This window comes from Podarcis gaigeae, assembly GCF_964106915.1.
Source record: "Podarcis gaigeae genome assembly, chromosome: 1".
Taxonomy (NCBI): Eukaryota; Metazoa; Chordata; class Lepidosauria; order Squamata; family Lacertidae; genus Podarcis; species Podarcis gaigeae.
Genome location: NC_139678.1, coordinates 48,513,474 through 48,529,115, shown reverse-complemented (window position 1 = coordinate 48,529,115; position 15,642 = coordinate 48,513,474). Strand labels below are relative to the sequence as shown.

The following is a 15,642-nucleotide window of genomic DNA, read 5'->3' as shown; positions in this document are numbered from 1 at the left end:
TGCTTTTTCCTGCATAGCCCTGCCCCTGAATCTGTGCCAAGGTTACACTAGGCAGCCTTTCTCAACTTTGGGTCTGTAGATGTTGTTGGACTACAACTCCTATCATCCCTAGCTAGCAGGGTGAGTGGTCAGGAATAATGGGAGTTGTAGTCCAGCAACATCTACGGACCCAAGGTGGAGAAAGGCTGCACTAGAAAATGTGACGGAATCCAGGTTCAACTGAGTCTTGGGTATAAACACACAGCACCATTTGTGCAAGAACTAATCCCCATGACTTCTGAATTTAGGGAACTGTTGTTGTTGTTATTTAGTTGTTTAGTCGTGTCCGACCCTTCGTGACCCCATGGAGCAGAGCACGCCAGACACTACTGTCTTCCACTGCCTTGCGCATTTTGGTCAAACTCATGCTGGTAGCTTCGAGAACACTGTCCAGCCATCTCGTCCTCTGTCGTCCCCTTCTCCTTGTGCCCTCAATCTTTCCCAACATCAAGGTCTTTTCTAGGGAGTCTTCTCTTCTCACGAGGTGGCCAAAGTATTGGAGCCTCAGCTTCATGATCTGTCCTTCCAGTGAGCACTCAGGGCTGATTTCCTTCAGAATGGATAGGTTTGATCTTCTTGCAGTCCATGGGACACTTAAGAGGGCACAAGCAGAAGGGGATGACAGAGGACTTTGCATGAGCAGGTATTTGCAAAAAGGACTCTTATTCAGTTATTGGAGACCATGGCTAGCTTGGCCATGCAACCCTAAGGATGAGGCAGGCAGTGTGCACCTGCTCCCAGTCATTGCATGATTTCCCTTCATATGAATAACACAGGAAGGGGATTTATACATAGTTTAGTAAAAAGAACATTGGCATGCCCAGTTTCATTCCCTACTATTTATGAATAACAAAGATTTTTATATAAGCTGACGCATACAACAGGGTTCTTTTCGGTAGTGACCTTTGTGAAATGCCACAGTATAGAAGCTTGTAGATGTGTCAAAAGAGACTCCTTAAATGGAGGGTTAAAATGATCCCCTGTTGTACTGCTCTAAGCTGTGGTCTTGATATGTACAACTGCTAGACTCTGGTTTAGAGAGCTCAAAGTATGCAAAAGAAAATAAGCCTTACAGTGAAATGTTCCCCGTTGCTTTGGGTTAGTCTGCTGTGCAGATGCAAGGATGGCAAAGAACTCACAGCAAGGTTTCATGGCTTACTTTTAAGATAGTTCAACAGAGAAGGATTTGAAGAAATGCCCGGGTGGTTTCCATAGTAATGTTGCTGTGGAGCACTTCTTACACTTCAGAGGTAGCAAATGTGCGACCCTCTGTGTGGCAAGATAGTCAAAACTATTAAAATTGAGGAGCCACCTGGAAATCCAGAGATGGACACAGGTGTGCTTATGCTTGCTTTTGTCCTTGTTGATTATCATCTGAGCAAAGAGCACTGAGAGAAATGGAGTTGGAAGGGGTTCATTCTTCCAGACAGTCATTCCATGTTTAGGGCTCTTTAACTGAAAATCCACATAGATTTTTAAGGTAATGCTTGAGCTGCACTAGCAGCAGATGGTGCTCTCTGTCTCTCTTTTTGTACACATATATCTCAACAACACACACAGATGCCTCTTACCCTTGCTTCTGCCCCTCATAGTCATCATGATATAAAGAGATTGCACTGGTTTACTTGCTCACAGTGCTATCATATGTATATATGCAAGTTGCCTGCCTCTTCAGATGTTGTGTGTGAGCCTTAAACAGGTTTATTATTATACAGTGGTACCTCGGGTTAAGTACTTGATTCGTTCCGGAGGTCCGTACTTAACCTTAAACTGTTCTTAACCTGAAGCACCACTTTAGCTAATGGGGCCTCCTGCTGCTGCTGCGCCGCCGGAGCACGATTTCTGTTCTCATCCCGAAGCAAAGTTCTTAACCTGAAGCACTATTTCTGGGTTAGCGGAGTCTGTAACCTGAAGCGTATGTAACCTGAAGCATATGTAACCCGAGGTACCACTGTACTTGCAACATGGAAATGTTATATTCCTGCTAGAAAAGAAACACTCTGTTCCTGCTAGAGTTGCTTTTAATCTTACAAGTTTTTATTTTTGGAGTTTTGAGCAGGGTGGATCGATCTCAACTGAGGCAAGTTGTCACCAATAAAAAGACAGTTTTAAATCAATTTCTCCATTGTATAAGTCATACTGATTTGTTGCTATAACAATGAAAACATTGGTTAGCAGCTAAGAGCTTTTAAAACAGCACTGGAGCATAATCTAAAGCCTCTGGACAGGAAGTCTCTGTGCCTTTGGCACCACATTTTTGTTTACTTAGAAATAAGGGAGAGGCAATTGTGCAATTAATAGATTTATTTTTTGACCCTTAGTGCAAGATCACTGCTTTGTCAGCTTTAGAATGTTCCAGAAAAAGGGGCTAGTAATTGCTGAGGAGAACAAAGATATGGAGTAGCCAGTTACATGCATATCATACATTTAAAGCACACAGCTTCCTCCAAAGAATCCTGGGAACTCTAGTTAGTTAACGGTTATGGAACTGTAATTCTGAGAAGGGTACACTACATTTCCCAGGATTATTTGACAGTACTGCCCTACCTTATGTTATATTGTAATAAAGTATATGCAACACTGAAAGCATGGTATAAATGCTGCAAATATTTTATTCGTTTGTATCCCATCTTTCCACTATAGAAGTCTTCCAAAAAAATGCCATTTGAGTTCTGCCTTTTAAATACTTTTAGTTTATGAGATATCTTTTCAAGGAAGGCAAAGAAGGCCAATAAATCTTTTTTGTTTAAATAAGTTACACACACACATTGATCTACGAATCCACTTTCTTGGTGCCTTAGCATTTGGACTGGGTCGCAGTCCATTAAACCAACACATTGTGGCACAACTGCAAGCATCCAGACTGGCTTAAGCCTCACACATCATACAGAAACATAGAGCCTAGCTGTGAACCGTCTCATTACAAATAGAACCAGATGCAAACCAATCATGTCAATAACCAGAGCGTTTGTTTAATGCAGCCTTCCCCAGCTTGGCGTCCTCCAACTCCTCTTAATTCTTGCCAGCTCCGCTGTGCTTCCTGGAGCTGCTTGGCGACTGTATCCCAAAGCAGCTGGAGCCTGCCTAGCTGGGGAAAGCTGCTTTAATCCACAACTGTGACTAGAATGTGAATCTTTGGCTTCCCCTGTGGCATCTAGTGCTTCCCCTTAGAACCTTGAGGTTCCTTGCATTTCACAACCAAGCAGAGGGTGGATGGATGATGGGCATTTGTTGCCTGTGCTCCCACTCAGGGCTTACGAAAATGCAGCATATGCATCCAGCATCATGAGGCTGCAGCCCTACACTCTTAGGCGCATTGAACTCAGTAGAAATGGCTTCTGAGTAGAAATGTAGAATTGCACTGCAAGTCGCTCTACTACAAGAGCAAGCTTAGACCTTACGGCTGTCAAGGGCAATAGCAAGGGATTTTCTCTGAGGATGGGGAAGACTTCAGTGCTCTCCTTAGCAGCTTCCTGTTCCAAATGACTACTTGCAGAAGGGAAATAAAGTAGGGAAAAGGAGCGTATATATGAAAATAGGCTAAATTTGCATAATATGTACACAAAATGTATACTTCATGCATAATGTCTGCATAATGTATGCAGAATGGAAACTGTTTTTCCTTCCTTGAGCATGGCATGCTCCCTTTGCCCATGAGCTGATGGGTGGCTGGGAGTCCATGTTGCCCCAGCGATGGAAGAATCGGGAGCCCACTTGATTGTTCCTTTAAAGCACCATCCTTACCTGCCCCATGCCTGATATCAAGAATGTCATCAGGTGTGGTCCAGGAGGACATGGTTCCCCCAAAATGGCCTAGCAGGCCAAACAAGGGGGCCTGATGGACCAGGTTTAGCTCAGAGGCTGAGGCTCCCACCCCTGGTCTAGAGACTACAATGTTCAGCTTCTCTTGGTGCAGAATTTGAGTTGTCTTAGCAGAATGAATCTTCCAGGACAGAGTTTATACACTCTTGGATAATATGTCATTATTTTCTCTCCATGATTTCCTCTCTACACAATTGCTCTGATCTGTCATTATAGTATAGCAGGTGACCTACTGCTGACAGTACTGTTTATAATAAGCTGTTGCTTGTTCTGATGTTGAATAGCATTTATATCTGAAGGAGCAATTTTGGTTTTACTGGATAAATAATAAAACGGCACTTGTATAATTTGTGTTGGGTTGCTTAATCCTTCATTGTGAAATTGTTGTTCAACTTTTATCCAGGAGGAAATCTGTTTTATGTACCTTCTGTGCCAGACCTCTGTAGGTATTTGCCTACACACTTATAATGGGACATTCATATCATCTGGAATTGGCGTTTTCAAACTGAAGGCCTTTTCTCACTTGTGTCTTTTGTGCAGGCAACACTAGCTCTGCTCCTGGATATTTATTGTGCCATTGCCCTCTGGGGTAGACAGTCTTCTTGTGTATTTATTTGTGCTTATTTATAACTGATAAAATGGCCATAATGAGTTCTGTTTGTAAAAAAAGGATATTGAATAATTTCTATAAAACTAATTATATAGCTAATAACTATGCTGCAGCAATATCCTCCTTTCAAGAAAAGGAAGCAGACATGCGAGAGGGGAGCTCTCCTTGCTTTGTTTATCAAACTTTCTAGAGAAGGTAGCAGCACAGACAATAACAGGGAGCCAGCCCTGCCATTAGGCAGAGTGAGCCAGCTGCCTTGGATAACTGAATCTGGATATCATAAGAGGGCAGCAAATGGTTAGTTCTTTAAAAACAACCAAGATTCTTATGTCACCACAAAGACTAACAAATGTATTATGGCATAAACCTTTGTAGACTCAAGCTGCCTTTGACAAATACATGAAGTGAAATATTAGTTGGCAGGTAAGGTAGGATTATGTGACAATGAGATGCAAAAATCACAACCAGCAATAATTGAAGCTTAAATTCATGTTAAGTAGGCATATAATGGATTGAGGAGTCACTTGTGAGATTTTTCAGTGTCGTCCTCCAAAATAACTTGACTAACTTTGGGTACAGTGTACTTGCTTGTGATGAGGAGGACTATTTGCTGATTTACCGGGGGGGGGGGGGTTGGACAAGGCTGAATGCAGTCTTTGGACCAAAGAAAAGCTAAAATAAATGCCACACTTTTTAAAAAAACGCTGATATAGTGATGGGGCTGTATCAGTGACAATGACATTGGTCCAGGGGCACCTCTAGGCATTGTGTGTATTTTTCTGGCAGGTTGCTCCTTCCAACAAGACAACATTTTTCTTCTTCCTGCAACTTCATAGGCCAACGTCCATTTTGAATGGTCTTGTGAAGTTGTGGACATATCATCCATCACCTGTCATAGTCAGCCAACCAGCCAAGTGTCAGGGGGGTACTTGCCTGGAGGCAGAGTCTGTATGCAAGGTTCAGTCCAGTCCTAAGGTCAGAAGTACCTCAGTACACATAGTCAGACGATTCGGGCGTCAAGAAAGCTGAGGGTCCACAGTCACAAGATCTAGTCAGAAATGACAAATGCTGTTTCTAGCAACTGACTGAGGCGGGAAAGCCTGCTTAAGAAAGCTGGAGCCAGCTGGTTCTCATCAGGAGCAAGAAGGCTGATCAGCAGTAGGTGGAGTCACTTCACCTTCTGCTCCTTCAGGCTGCTGCTCAGCAGGTGAAGCTGACTCCTGGCCCATGACATCGCCCTCTACCTCCCTCTAATGGAGTTTATGTAGCAGGTGTTTCATATCTTTCCTTTTTTTTTTTTTTGATGATTCAGCAGTCTGTACAGTGACTTCCAAAAGATCATGACTACAGCTGCCAGAGGGCTTTGCAAACAGGAAGTGGGCTTCACACAACTTCCTTTTGAGACTGAAGTACCGGGTTTCTGTAAGCTGCTGAGTGTAGTGATCACTCGGCAGGAGAGAGCTCACTTTGTTTCCTCTCCAAGGGTGAGCAGGCTGTGAATAGGATTTTATTTCAATCATACTGTACTGTAAGACAGAGAGCCGCTCCAGGAAATGAGCCGTTGCAAGGTAATATAATTCTCTTTGCTCTCCATATGGTTTACATTTGAAACTTTGCCCCAAGCAAAGATCACCTAGCATCAGGACAACTGGATTATTCATGTTCACTTTTGCCTGCTTTGTGTCCCACTGTGATAAAGCAACTCAAATTCTAAGGATTGGACTTGTGGTAAAGGGAACTTGGTGCTGATTATTTTGTTAATTCTAATGATCGTTGTGCTCTGTTTCTATTCAGCAAAATGACAGAATCAGCGGTGGTGGGAAAGGCCTCCATGCTCCCTCATATTTCAAAGCAATAACTGGAGTGAGCACATCTCCAGAAATACAAAATTCAGCATACCGAAGGAGTTAGGAACCTGTTGCCTTCCAGATATTGGATTGTAATTTACCATCATTTTATTTGTGTGCTGCCTTTCTGTAGTTAAAACCATGCTCAAGGGAGCATACAATGTGAAGAGAGTCGCAGAATTACAAAAGTAGTTATTAGACAAATAAAGCACATTAAAAAGTACATAACAAAATTGAACAGCATTCCTGGAAATAGACCATGACGCCTGAAATCCTACAACATCTGGAGAGCCACAGGTTCCTCACCCCAATATATAGAATTGAGCTACATGTACCAACAGTCTTTGTGACTAATGATAGTAAAAGGCAGTTTATCTGTGTCTGTTTATTTTCATATTTTATATGAGGGTTTTTGTTTATCAGTCCAACGTTTTCCTCCCTAGTTTACATGGGGAGGTTCACTATGCCCAAATTTAAGAAGAGGGAAATTGCTACCTAGAAGAGAGAGATGTATTTTATCATAACAAGGTGTTTCTGCTCTCAAGAAAAGGAATTAACATGCAGGCTAGACTACATGTTATAGCCTCTTCCATAGTGATAAATAAACAATGATTGCTCCTTGGCGTCAGCATGAAAATGTACCCCTGAGCTCTTGAGTTGTATGCTGATTTTTGAAATCAGTTGCCCTTAAAAATCTTAATGTGTCTTAACTTATACAGTATCTCTTAGGGCCAAATGAGATGAGATACCACTCCCGCAGTTAGCAATTGCATGCATGGCTTTTAAAAAGTAAATTGCCCGTGTGGACCTACCAATCTGGAGTGAAATATTGGCATGGGTGATAAGTAGACTTTGTCCCTTTGTTTCCCCATGGGGTCCTGTCCTGGATCACCCCTGCTCTTTGTATGGGGGTGGTAGAATCCCCCATTCACTCCAAAGTCCAGTCTTGTGGTCTGTCCAGCCACAACACTAGAATGAAAAGTGCATTGTGAGCTTTTTTATTGACATAGCTTAAAGGCACAAATCAATTGCCCCTGCAATTGGCCATCAAAGTCGATATGGTAATGGGAAATTCAGTGGCCTGGACTCCTTTATGACTCGTGCGTCAGCAAGAAAATTGCCAGTTAAGATTAAGCTGCAAAATGTTACATGCGATAGGAATAAAAAAAAAGAGAAAAGAGCAGCTCCATTGACTTGTGTTCAATGCCTGAAAAGTGTCGTGTTGACTCATAAATGGCACATATTGGAGCTAGATTAATTAGTGACAATCAGTGGGAGATTTTCAGTTTTGGATGGGTCACCATAGCAGCTGCCCCTTTAATTCTGGAGCAAGCCGAAATCTGCCCACTTCTTTTAAGACTTGCTTTTCCTTAAAGACATGCCAACATTTCTGCTCGCTTTGGAAATGCACTGAGATGGAAATCTAAAACCAGGGTTGACTGAGGACCTTGATGACATTATTGATGGCCCTTTGGGACAGCTGGTCCAAAGATCTGTCATCAAGTGCAGTGTAGGCAGGGCGGTGAATCCCGTGACTTCAGCCTTTACCGGCCGTGTATATGACTGCGCCTGCCTTGAGCAGAAAGTGCAGATGGGGACTTCTTGCTATGAAGTAGCAGCAAAGTCCATAATTTCGTTACACCCACACACAACAGACAGGGCATTTGAGTGCTGAATCCCAAAACATAGGTGCTGGGCCTCAAGTTGTCTTCTGCTGAAACATTAAGTATGAATGCTAATTGTGATAACTGGTTTATGCAGAATCTGCAGATGCAGCTGGGCGTTTGTCCACTCACTGGCATGTTTTATTACTTCACATGCTCCAGGGCTTTATCCTGATACCAGAATCCAGTCCTGGCACAGGTCAAGCTAACCGTACCTGACCTGGTTGGGGCTAATAGGAGTTATAGTCCAAAACATCTGGAGGAGCCCAGACTGGCAAAGGCTAGATTAAGCCATCAGAGTACAATTTATGTCAGCATGCAAGCACTATGGGTTATGAGTTGCTGAGATTCTGCATCTGCATGTATATGTTTCAGTTTGGAGTTGGGTGGCATAGCAGATGGCACAGAAGACACTGCTCACAGAAAGCCAACTGTTAGAGGTGGCCTCTGAAGTAGGGGAGCAGATGTTCTACTCATCATTGGCCCATCTGCTCTCTCTGCTTCTGCCATATCTACAGGCACTTGTGTATCAGTGGTAAATGAACAAAAGAACAATCACAGCCACCCTATTCATCATGGTCCCAGCTGCTTAGTCATTGACTGTGACTAAGGGGGGTGGGGGGGTGGGATGAGGAATAGCTGTTGAACCTTCATGAAAATTCGGGATGGAAAAGCAGCACAGCAAATTTTGAGGTAAGACTTTAACTGAGTGGAAATGTGGCTTGTTGCTAACTCTGAACTGGCTGGTGGACATGGTATGATTCTGTAGGACAGAAGAACACCCCAAATGCAGCTTGTAGTGTAGTTAGCATCAAGATAGTATCTGGGTAGGTGGCAATGGTTCTGGGGGTTCTCCTGACCCCTACAGAGCCACAGATCTGGGTGTTTGGGGGAAGGAGTGGAAGCCCTTGCCTGGGCTAGCGTTAGCAGACCCATTCAATATGTGAATAGGTGCTTGAACTTTGACCTCTGGCCTCATATCACTCGCCATTTGAATTTGTTGGAGCTTCATAGGAATATGAACCTGCTTTCAGTTCTAGGATAATCTCATGGAGATGGTTTCTGCTTCAGTGGTTTGTAGAAACTCTCAATAATTAAAATGTTCTGAGAGTCACGTTCTGTGGGGCCAGCATGGCTACCGAAAGCTCTGCTGTGCAGCTCACACAGATGGGCAAAGCATCTGCTTCCAATATAAATGTACAACTGTTGTGATAGGACACCTGTTAACGTCTTTTTCCTTTGTTTATTGGACCAAATATCGCCTATTGGTTCAAAAAAGCAACAAACAGTCTATGGTCTGCAATTTGCTTATGGTTCTCTAAATGCCTTAAAGACGCGGCTCTATGTGTGAAAGTCATCACTGACCATACAATATGTTCCCATGGCTAATTAAGCAGCCTGTAAACCACAGGTGTAAGGAACACAATACTCCCTGTTGTAAGATAATTGCTGGAAAGTGGCAAGAGAATGGCTTACTGCCAAGGAAACGACTTCAGGGACCTGGCTCTCCCTTCTTTGAAAGCAGTAGCTCATTTTAAGAAGCAGGTCCAAGCAGTGAATGTTCCCCCTCAGTGACAGTCTATGGAAGCCTGTTTTCATATGTTAAAAAAGGATGACTTGTGCTTTTAAGTGTTTTAGACAAAAGAGGTATATCCTCAGGTTATCTCCAGCCCATGTCAATGTCACAAGTCCATTCCATCTTGCTTCTGCATCAATCTGCAGTTGTTGTTTTCAAAAAAAAAACAAAACTGCATAAGAAGATCACATTAACTTCGGATATACATGCATTTTTGTTTACACCTTATCCTAAACAATTTAGAACATTATTTAAAAAGCAATAACTGTATTGTACATTTTGAGAGGCAAATTTGGTACCTTATTCCCAGAGTGTATGGATCAAGACAGTGTGTATCAGAATTTGCACCCCCCCCAAAAAAAGTACAAAGAAACTAAAACCCTACTTCCCAGCAAGCTTGGTTCAGAGGTGTTGATACTAGAGGCTGATGTACACCTTTTTTCTTGTTCATACTATACAGACATATAGGGGAATATGGAAATTGTCCATTATTCCCATCAGATATAGTTGTTTGATTAGGAACATGACACAATTAAATTAATCCCATCTATTGTGTTTTACATTTCACTGGGAGCATTGTGGAAGTTTAAGGAGCACAAGCAAAAGTGCCGCTTCATATTTTGAGGCAGGGAGAAGATTTGCAGCAAGGTTCGAAAACTTCCGCTTGGATCAAATTGAGGGTCAGATTCCAGAAAGCTGTGTAGAGGATTTGCTGAGGTTATTTTTTATACCTCATAATTACTAGGGACACTGATGCCCCTGAGGCATGGTCATGTGTATCCTGTTCTGCTGGCGCTTAGGGGCTCACAAGGGAAGTGCTATACATTCCCAAGGCATCTTTCAATCAGACTCCTGGGCAGCCCTGCTATCTGAGCTATGGAAGGTGTTTGTCTCAGCCAAGGACCAGAGCCATCCAAAGGCTTAGAAAGGCTGGTAGGGCTTTCCCTTTCAGAGGCTGTGCCCTCCCTTGGAAAGCTGTCTGCAATCTTTAAAGGGCTCATAGCTGATTCTACAGTCCCCAGCACCCATCTGACTGTGGAGCAGGGGAAACGGCGGGGAGTCATTCCCGGAGTCTGCAGATGATGGGAGAGCCACCTCCTCAGGCTGAGTTGCTGCGAATGGGCATGCTAAGGATCCCATGGGAGGGTGACATGCGAGTCATGCAAAGACGTGTCCTCCTCCATAATGACATAAGGACTGACATTACCCAGAACCAGGAAAAGGGACGTTGAATAAATCTAGAATGAGAAATGCCTTTTGTAATAAACTTATATTTATGGAATTAGTGTAATACTAATGAAACATTAAGTGATGTTGGAAAGGAAGTAATTGGCTTAAGCAGAAAGGTTAAATATGGTTTGAATTTAGAAATTTTAGAGATTTGGGGATAAGATAAAATTTAATGATATTAATGCAAAAATGAAGTGATTTGGGTAATAGTATGAATTTGCTGAATAAATTTTTAAATGGAATACAAAGAGAGAGGTGAGAGGAAGTCAGGAAAATAAGTAAAAGAACGGTGAGAAATTGAAAGGAGGGATTTTTTAATTTTCTTTTCCTTTTTTCTTGTTTTTTGTGTTGAATTTTTTGGCTTTTGTATTTTTTATTCTTTTTTGGTGTTATTTTTTGTTCTTTGTCCTGTTTTTCTTTTCTTTTGTTGTCATTGTAACCTTTTTTCTTGTTAAGATCTAATAAAATATTATTCCACAAAAACAACAACAACAAAAACAAAGACGTGTCCTCCTCATGATAAAACATGGTCTGAAACGTTGCAGGGGGCTTGCCTCAGATGCCAGCTGTCAAAAAGTAAATCCAGGCTGCTCATAGGAAACATACAAAATGTTCTTTGAAGAAATGCTTTGGAACCCAGTCCTGCCCGTGTGTTGTTTGTGCTATGCACAGTAATTGGTACCTGTATGCTGGTTAGTTGGTGGAGGACTGATTTTCAAGGGCAGACAAATAGAGCTGATTTTAAAAAATGAATAACGTTAAGCATTTAATTTTCCAGAAACAGGAAAATCCCCATTTTAAAACATTGTTTAAATTTGCAGGTGGTTTTAAAACCAGTTATAGTTGCTGGTATTCAACAGTCTCCTGCCTTGCTGCTGGGTCATCGCCTGCCCCCCCCCCTTGATCCTTGAGTGTCTAAATGCTCCTGATTCCAGTACTTTTTCTTCCCTCTATTTATGATCTCTCAGAGAACTGTTCAATTGACTAATCTGTTCTCCCTGGCACCGTCAGCATTTCAGCCCGGTTTTTCAAGACTGAGTTAAGCACTTGAAAAAAACCCATTGAAACCAGTTTTTCAAAACTGGCTGTTTTCATCTTAATGGCAACTTCTGACACTGCTGCTTACACAGTTGTGAGTGGGATTTTGCCTCATTTGGAGTCAGCCACTTACAGTAACAATCCCGCTAGTACTTGGGCTTTTACTTGGGTCACTAGGGACAACCCTATTCCCCCAGATAGCTCTAGGTGTACCTATTGAGCAGTTCTATCACCCCTAAATGTGAATACTCAGCTACCTAGCCCAACTTTATTGTAATGATTGTCTGTAGCTTTGAAAGTCCACAGTTCCTATTGGTGCCCAACAATAGCCATCAAGAGTGGCAGAATTGTAAGTCAGACCATTTCTTAGTGTATTCTGAGCCATCCCAGGAGGTGGCTTTTGCCCATGCAGCTTAGAGATTTGAGTGTTTCTCGCTTGCAGCTTGGTTGTTCCATTGTGAGCCCCATAGGAAACATTGACCTTTTCTAGAATCTTAGTTCACTTTTTAATTTTATCTTGTAGGAATCGTACGAGCCCAGACATGCCTGTGAATGTGGAGGAATCTAGGCAGGTGAGCTGTGAATTGCCAATGAAACAGATCTTTTTTGTAAAGCACAGAACAACTTTTCAGTTATGGGAAGTATAATAAAGCAATGAAATACATTTTTGTAACTTGTTTCCACACAATCTTTTCTCCAAATCCTGAATTCATTGGTAAACTGCACATATTGCTTAGACGCAAGCACAGCTCAGTTGCTTTCAGTGCAGTTGGATCTCCTCTTTGGCCAGCTAAGTTATTTCCTTAGGTCACCATTAGTATGTGTGACTTCCCCTCTTCCTGAACCTAGAATCCACCAAAATAACCTTATAAGGAGGTATTAGCTATGGGGGTCTCTAGATGTATATAGCAAGTCACAGACTCATTGTGGGATGTACAGACCAATTAGATGTACAATATCTCGTAAGGATTGAGGAAGTACATTTTTCCTGTTTCCTGTTGAAGCTGGCTGAATCAGAACTCGTTCATTTGACCCCTGTTAAAATGCCACTTTTTTTAGAGCAGTTCTTCAACTATTAATTGCTGGGTCCCGCCCCCCGTAAGGAACTAAGGTTTGATTGAATACAGGAACAAGATGTGCTTAAACATCATCATTATCATCATTACTATTAATAATCATATTAAAATTGAAAACATAGGAATGCTTTTTTAAAATGTTGGTTTGAATTGAGGAACAAGCTGTTCTTAATATTTAAAATTATTTTATTATTAAAAGCGTTGGGGAAAAGCAAGACATCCAACCGAATCACTATTTGATTCATGGATTAGATTGATTGTCTTTGGTTTCCAAGCTCATGAGGAAGATGGGCTCTCTAATGGGGAAGGTTCTGACTCCTGTTTTTTGATACGTCTCTATACACTAAATTGCACTGAAGAAGTTAACTTTGGAAGATTTGTCCAGCCACTTTGTAGCATTGTTGGGAATATTCTGATAATTACATATCCAGAGTAGGCTGCTTCCAGATTGTTACTTATTTTGTCAGTTGGGTTTGATCACAAATGGGCAAATTCAGGTTGTGAACTTAAACTGTATTTGGCACTCTTGTGCAACAAACCTGCTTCCAAAACCAGAAAACTGTGGTAAGGAACCTGACAGAAGAATGCACATGAAAGTGTGGAACAATTGCTTGACGCAATGCCATTTAACTTCCTCGGAAAACAGACAGGCAGACAAACAAACAAACAAACCAGGATAGATTCACTATAAACAGGTAACCTGAGTCTGTTTCCCCTATTCACTCCAAAGTGGTAGCTGCTTGCTTCATAACTTTATCCTAGCCCTCAGCGTTATCTAATAATAATCTTAAAATTATCTAATATAATTGCAAGCCAGATATTCTTACTCAGTTTTGATCAGGTACCATATTGGTGGATCTATGTTTTATTATTACTGTATTACCTTTTAAAGTGTGTCTTGGCCACATCTGCACTGGCTACTTTCTGAGAGATCAAATTTATTGCAGATCAGCAAGAGAGTTCTGTTGTTGAAATAAATTTCTCTACACTGATTATCTGCCTTTCTCTGGCTCTAGCAAACCTTTCCTTCCTCAGCCATTGCTTTCTGTAGAACTACGTATTTATACATATATACTGTACTGGGGGAGGTTGTCCACTAGATACCCTTGTCCTGAGTTGTTTCAAACTCTAAATGTTGACAAAACCTAAACCCAGCTCAGTAGCTGACAATTGGCCAGAGCAGAACTTTCAACACCACCTGCACTAGGTCCAGTTTCTGAACCATGTGCAAAGTAGCCTCCCATGCAACATATTACAGTACTGTAATATAGACATGAATTTATCAGTGCATAGACCACCATGGCAAGGCTATTCCTATCCAGGAACAGTCATAGCTGATGCACCAACAGAAGTTGATAATGGGTGCTTGGAGCCATTAAGGTCACCTGGGCTCTAGTGAAATGGTGGATCTAGGAGCACCTCCACACTATGCACCTATTGCTTCAGAGGACGTGCGACCCCATCCAGGGCAGGTTCCAAACTTGGGAAGTGCCCATCCATAGGAAATCTATTCATCATCATCATCTTCATCATCATCATCTTCATCTTGTTGGAATTCAGTCACAATTTAAAAGCCCTATCAAACCATAACTGCATCCAGGCATCTTTTTCGGACATGCACAGCCTCTCCTGATTCAGATGTTACAGAGAAACAAGTATACTGGTGACACTTCTCTCTGCATCTCCTAATGCTTGCCTCCAGCAGCTTCATATAGATGTTAAATAGTTTTGTGCCTGTGGTACCCTCCAGATCAACTGCCAGGGGACAAGGGAAGTCATATAGTATAATTCTTCGAAATCTACCCTGTAAGTTGAACTGAAACCACAGGAAAACTTTGCCCCCAAGATGATGCCCTAGTCAATGGTATCAAGTCACTGAAAGATCCAGTAAAAAGGAGCAGGTTTACACTTCCCATCTCTGTCTTTCTCTCCCTCCTGAAGAAGCTCAGCCATCAGGATGGCCAAGACCGATTTTGTCCCAGAACCGGGCTTGAACCCAGATTGGAATGGGTCAAGATAATCTATTTCATATAAAAATGACTCTATGTCTTCATGCTATTTCTCAACCTTTTTATTTTTCAATGGTCCCCAAGTGAAGTTGGCCTCAGATGCGTGGGAGGAGCAGAGCAAAATACCCTTTGACTAATATAAATTGATGTTTTCTGCTGATGACTGAGAAGCCTGTAAATCCCTGCTCTTTTGACTTGATTTGATAATTAGATTCATTTAATCTTCTTTTGTCGTTCCTTTTTATTCTATCCATCTCCTTGCTCAGGATGGATTTGAGAGCTAGTCAGGGATCTCCTGACACAAGACACAGCCTGTACTGGACTGAGCAACAATACAGCCCAGGAAGGTGAATTCCTCTAGAAGGGAAAAGAAGCAAGCATAGACACAGTGGGAATACCTAAAAATAAACAAATGGAAGATAGCTTGCTATGCTTCTCTACTTGAACTACACAAACTAAAAAGAGCAAGAAAAGAGCACAAAGCCTTTTGACATCTTTCTTCCTCTCTGTCTTCCTCAGCTAATGCAGGTTGTGAGCCTGTGCATGGATTGTATCACTGTGGTGTTACATACGGGACCTACCACATTGTTGTACTAAATAAAGACCCATTAAAATCTCTTGGAGTGTGCAATGATTTAAATGGGATGTGGTTATACCCTAATTGTATCATAGCCTTATGTGGTTTACAATGCAGGTAAGTAACTGAGTATAGATTGATCCTTATAACAGAC

General features: G+C 41.9%; 1 protein-coding gene across 8 annotated transcripts in view; it reads left to right on the top strand.

The window, feature by feature from the left end:
* Positions 1–15,642, top strand: part of TMEM229B (transmembrane protein 229B) — a 37,687-nt gene that overhangs the window by 17,093 nt on the left and 4,952 nt on the right. For 2 of the 8 annotated variants that reach the window (XR_014566503.1, XR_014566504.1), the window contains 2 exons: positions 12,350–12,398; positions 15,178–15,529. The exons of 1 other annotated variant lie outside the window; for it this stretch is intronic. Coding sequence is in view for 3 of the 7 variants with exons in the window: in XM_083748116.1 (XP_083604242.1) it covers positions 12,369–12,398 (30 nt within the window). In the remaining 4 variants the exon portion in view is untranslated. 5 more of the 8 variants (XM_083748116.1, XM_083748118.1, XR_014566505.1 and 2 more) reach the window with 4 other exon arrangements.